The following is a 5704-nucleotide window of genomic DNA, read 5'->3' as shown; positions in this document are numbered from 1 at the left end:
GATCTTGCCGTGTGGGGCGCGGTCTTTGCACATTTTCCGCACCTGCATACCCTCGACTTCACCGTAACGATGCTGTCCGGACGCGTGCCCGCCGTAAGTGAATGTCTCCTAAGTGTCGTCATCCGAACTGTGCCCATACCCTACTCAATACTATCACAGCCTGCCGCCTTCCTCCTACGGGCTTCCCGGCTAGTCTTCCCTTGGGTTTGCAGCGGCTCGAAGTCAAGTACTCGGACACGAGTATGTTCTCTCGCCGTGGGCCCCGGAGCGGTTCCTCGTCCGACACCTTGGTGATGCAGACAGGACAAGTGCTACGGAGGCAGCTGCTTCGCCGTTGCCCCAATCTGAGCTGGATTTCGATACTTGCACCACCCTTCCATCTCAACCTCCAGTGGACAAAGGACGCATAATCATGATATAGACACATACGAATTGAGCACACCAGATCACAAAAGATATTCAATATTGATAAACGAGAGAATGAGTGGCATTTGTATTCTTCCTTACTTGAGCTGATCTTGTGGTCAAAGGAAAGATAGGGGTGATATTGCACCGAGTCAAAGGATGCCCTGATCCAGCGGCGGGCGACCATACGTCTCCTACACCAACATCATTAGTGCATTATCCACCTCATCATTGGATAGAGAAATACGCACCGGCTCCTGCGGGTGGTTACCCAACACAGCCTCGATCCGCGCCAACACCGCAGCATCCAGCTTGGGCAGGACCTCAAGCGCGCCGAGGTTCGCCTCGAGCTGTGCGACGGAGGACACGCCGAGGATGACTGTGGAAGTGTGGCGGTGCGCCGCAACCCACGCGAGCGCCAGCGCGGTTCCGCCCAGAGTTCAGCAAGTCGGGAGAAACGACGCACCCGCAGCAATTTGGCTGAGGAGACGCACTTTCCAAAGCAGCTCTTCGCCCTGGGGACCCTCCGTCGCCCCGCGAACATGGGCACGGTGGCGGCGCGCGTGCCGTCTGGGATGCCGTCGTTGTACTAGCAAAGTTAGTTTACGTGTTAGAGGGTTGAGGAGGATATACCTTCCCCGTCAGCAGTCCGCCCTGCAGTGCAGAGAATGCGGTTGTGCCCAGGCCGTACTTGGCGTACAAAGGGCTACAAAGTCAGCATTAGCTACTGCTGAAGTTTGATGGTTGCCCACGCACGCGTATTCCTTCTCCGGACGTTCGCGGTGGAACATGCTATCGTCTCCTCAGCATTATTTCGAAGGAAGAAAGAAGATGGCGCAGACTTGTGCTTGCACTGCTCTGCGATCGGCGCGATGAGGTTTAAGCGCGTGGCAACATCTGTGCTGCGGGTAAGCGACGGGAGGTCTCGGGAGAGGTACACGCTCACGATGCGCCTCCTCGATCTGGTGCGCTCCACCTGGAGGTGCCCCAGTAGAAAGCCTGCGTGTGAATCTTAGTGGATATGGATAGACAAAATCCACCACTCACCCAGCCCTGGTCGATAACATAGTTAAATGCGCGGACGATCTCCTCCATCGGAACTAGCCTGCGTCAGTTGACCTCCTTATGGCGAATGTAAGAAACCCACCGGTGGTATCGCAACGATGCGCGAAGATGACGTCGACATAGTCCATCTGGAGCCGTCGCAAACAAGCCTTCGTGCCCTCGATAACGCTGTTGCCAGTCAGAGTTGTAGGAAGGAAAGGAAGGTGGCGCACTGTTTGTGCGACAGCCCCGTGTCGTTCGGGCCCGTGCCTGGCTCGTGGCTCCAGAATATCTTGGTTGAGATGACGAGGTCCGTGCGGCGCCAGCCAAGTTCTTTGATAGCGTGTCCCCTGATTTTGCTGGAGTCAGAGAAAGCGTGGTCAGAAGGGAATCTCAGGGAACGCACATTTCGCGCTCAGCCGCACCTTTCTGGTAGTCCTCCGCGGTGTCGAACATGTTGATCCCATTCTCGAAGGCGGCCTGCATGATGTCCTTGACGCTCTCGCCGGCGACGGAGCCTCCGAGGGTGAGCCCTGTCGAGAGCTCAGCTAAAGCCAATGGGGAATGCGCAAAGACGGACAGCCGCCGAGAGAGAAGAGCGGCACGCGCAGACCGCTGGGGGCCCAACCGGCGGAAGGGCATCGCTTTTGCGTCGAAGACGGGGACTGGAGAGGACATGGGGGCAGGTGGAGAGGAGTGGAATGGGAATCGATTGCAGCGTCGGCGAACGGGCCGGTGGTGTCTGGAGGAAGGCGGAGCGCCGTCGGTGGGGGCAGTAGACCTATTAGTGAAATGAGCGATTGGCTCTGCGTGATGAGCAAGACATGGGTAACGCACCGTGAAAAACTTGAACACGCGTAGCGACTATCAGGACCCAGTTACGGGACGAAATAGCACACGCACCTTGTCCCCGCCGGTTGTGCCCTGCTGCTTGCCATCCGGGCCGTCCGCGGCTGATTTCACGCCGCTTGTTTCCGCCCAGTAGAGGCCGCCACCCTGGGTGTCAGACTCGCCAGCGAAAAGTGAGGGATTACTGGGGAGTAGATCAGCGAAATAGAGACTGAATGCACAACACGCACCTCAAGCCACGCCAAATCGACCGTCGCAGCCCATCCCTGCTCCTACCGCGCTGTGGCTCAAGCATAGCATTCGTGCCGCGCTCCGACCAGGGGCGGGACCGTCTCCCGCGCACATGGAAGGAGAAGACAAGGCGTGGCTGCTTACGTGGCACTGGCGATCGGCATCAGGTCCGGGCTCGGCGGCCGTGACATCAATCTCTGGTTTCTTTCCTCCGCTCCACGACGACGATGCGCTTGCACGACGATACCTGGCGCACCCTGCGGGCCACTCCGCGCACGAACGACAATCCGAGGCCCAATTTCTCTGGTGCATTTCTACTCCAGACATCGCCCTGCTCGTTCTCATAACTCGGGCCGGCAGTGCGTCCAGGACTATGGTCGAATGCCACTCCCCCGTGCTCGTCAGCTTTCTTGCTCCACCCGCTTGCGCCGCGCCGCCGCCCGCCGTTGCTAGCCGTTGCTGCGCTGCATCTACAAGTTTGCCACCCCCCACGGCTCTTCCTTCGCCTTAGAAATCCAGCCCTCGGGCCCGGTCCATATATCCCCTGGTGTGTGTGAAATAAAATTAGCTTATCTTAAGTTCTACTGGTCAAACCAAATATCCTCTTAAGTCTGGCTTGTGAACTTAAGTTCCCTCCTTATATTCTGATTTTCACTATATGTTGGCATGTATGTTGTATATAATGAATTTTCTCATATCAAAATAATAAATAAATAAAATAATAAATAAATAAAATAAAATAATAAATAAACAAATATATTCAAAAATCTTTATATGCACGGTGAATACCCATGTTATCCATCCATTTGAACACTGCCTCCCTAATGCCCAATTCGGGATATGAGATCATCAAAACTTGTTGCATGAATCCAATCATGATGTGCACCAGAGTCAGGGTGGCAAAAGATTACCCTAGCATTGTGTTGCAGCCTTTTGGACATGGCAGCCTGCATTCGGGCAAAAGTTACAGCCCCTGATGCCACACCATTCTGTGCCTCTGCACGGTTTGCAAGGCCCTCCCACACAGTAGCATCATGCCCAAAGCGCTCAATGACCCGCCAGAGCTCAGCATGCTTCCTTTCATACTGCTCTAGCCAGCGGTACATCTCAGCTTCAGCACGCAGGTACTGTACACGATCCGCTATTTTATTATTTAGTGACAAGATAAGTTAAGCATATTAACACACACCTTCTTGTTTATATTCAGCAACTTTAGAGTCATTGGAGATATGACCCTTTGTCCAACTATCCATCCAGATCCAACCATCACTTTTGGTTGCCTTTTTCATAGGTGACTTGTTCTTGTGTAACCTTTTTGGTGTTCTTCCCTGTGGTGGCCCAGGTGAATTTGTAGTGCCATTCTCTGCTGCTTCATCCTCATCACTGGTGTTGGGTAGGATGTCTTTGACACGTTTGGCAGGGCGAGGTGATTTCTGAGGACCTATAAATATTCAAAATAAATTTGAGTATGCTGAGAAATATTCCTACCAGATCGTTTGAGTGTCTTGGTCCCTGTGAGTAGCTGTGGCTCATCCTCAGAGTCACTAGCTCCATCTGAAAGCGGCTGAAGTAATGAAGAAATTGATTTTGAGGCAATCTTGGTTCCGCTTTGTAGATACCAAGCAGTACCATCAAAAAGACGTGAGTCTCCTTTTGCACGATGGAGATGTGTCTCTCCTTGCGCCGCGTATCACGTCGGCTGAGAGTCGGAAATGGTTGATCTGAGTCCTTCTTGATATGGTCCAGGTCCACCAACGCATCTCGAGCTCGGTTGTACGTGTTGATCTCGTGATCCTTGACAAGATGGCCTTTTTGCTCATTTCGTTGAGAGCGTGTAATGCCACCCTGTCCACGATAATCAAGCTCACGAGCCTTTTTCGTTGCTGACAATGCCAAAGAAGCAGCCTGTACTGCCAGAATGCCATTCTCCGCTTGACTGCACCTGAGCTTGATCTCAGCTGCCCGCAATGCCACATCATCCGGATCAGTGCTGGAAACCAAGCGCTGGTGATGCTTGATTCGCCAGGACGGGAGTTGAATCTCGGTCAACTCTGGTTCATCAATGTCAAGAGCGCTGAGTTGTAGACGTGGGTAAATTGCACGTTGGTGTTCCCAAATTGTCTCAGTGCCGTATTCAGAGTATCACGAACCCGCGTTATTGTGTCCCAGGTTTCTTGAAGTGGATGCTCACGATGACTTTTAAGCAACGCAATAATAAGCATTCTGTCTCTGTTCTCAGTAACAGCAACAGGACAAGAACCTAGTGATACGTACTGCTGTCGCTCAATATCAATCCCATCATGAATCCATCGAAGCTGCCGAGGGAGGCTCGTCTTCGCCAGTTGATCTTGAGGCTGATTTCAATCGTTCATCAGCCACCATACTTGACAAAACGTCCTCGATAGTTATTACTACAACCAGTCAGTGCCCAAATCAAAAGTAAGTCGGTTATTATGTACCTGCAGTAGACCTATGCTGATAAGCACTTTCCCATTCTCCAGTTCGTGATTTTTGTGGCAATCGAGAAAGCCGGGACCATTCACCAACCTCGTCTGCATGCTGACGAGCGAGATCCTCAGTTACTGCCATATGCAGTTCAAACAGCTGGAGCGCATCTAATCGTTCATCGGCAAGCAGTTTTGCTTGACGAAAAACTTTGGAGGTATTCCATGAATCGATAACCAAGTTGATGGTGTCGGTGGCGTGCGGCTCCCGTCATCTGACGGGTAGAGGATCCCAGGGGGTTTAAAAAGGCCCAGATCATCTCCCCCGTCTCTCCATGGAAATGAGCACGACAAGCAAAATAGACAGCCTGCCAAATGACGCGACAGTCGTGGCCATGCCCGTTGATGTGATCAGCGGGAATCTGCCCCCTCAACGGAGCTGAGTATGTCGTGGAGCGTATAATGTCCTGCGGGACGGGTACTAGGTGTGCCGATACGGTTGATTTCGTGTGCTTCACAGAACTGAGGAGACTGTGACAGACGCGCATATAGACAACACGCTTCCGTGTGAGAAGTGGACGCACTTGAAGGCACTGATAACTTGGAGGATTCCGATTCAATAGTTTACAGAATATTTTCCACTAGAAGGACTACCAATCATTGTCATATTTCCCTGGGGCGCCCGCTGAGCGACGCTCCGCAAGCATTTTATCCACGCGCTCCCAGAACCC

At 52.7% G+C, this 5704-nt stretch overlaps 1 protein-coding gene across 1 annotated transcript; it reads right to left on the bottom strand.

The window, feature by feature from the left end:
• Window positions 1-557: 557 nt before the first annotated feature.
• On the bottom strand, window positions 558-4161 carry MIND_01425400 (Aldo-ket-red domain-containing protein; the record flags this gene model as incomplete). The annotated part of the gene is made up of 19 exons (XM_037370636.1): window positions 558-599; window positions 657-784; window positions 817-994; window positions 1039-1111; window positions 1162-1197; window positions 1248-1307; window positions 1352-1404; window positions 1453-1505; window positions 1553-1638; window positions 1683-1799; window positions 1856-1982; window positions 2030-2230; window positions 2287-2295; window positions 2349-2482; window positions 2529-2578; window positions 3441-3670; window positions 3719-3970; window positions 4018-4093; window positions 4159-4161. The coding sequence occupies 19 exons, from the start codon at window positions 4159-4161 to the stop codon at window positions 558-560; spliced, it is 1908 nt and encodes a 635-aa protein (XP_037213017.1).
• Window positions 4162-5704: the final 1543 nt, after the last annotated feature.

The sequence above is a fragment of the Mycena indigotica genome, assembly GCF_014461135.1.
Source record: "Mycena indigotica strain 171206Taipei chromosome Unknown Mind.scaff0019, whole genome shotgun sequence".
NCBI lineage: Eukaryota > Fungi > Basidiomycota > Agaricomycetes > Agaricales > Mycenaceae > Mycena > Mycena indigotica.
This window is presented reverse-complemented; position numbering and strand designations above follow the sequence as displayed.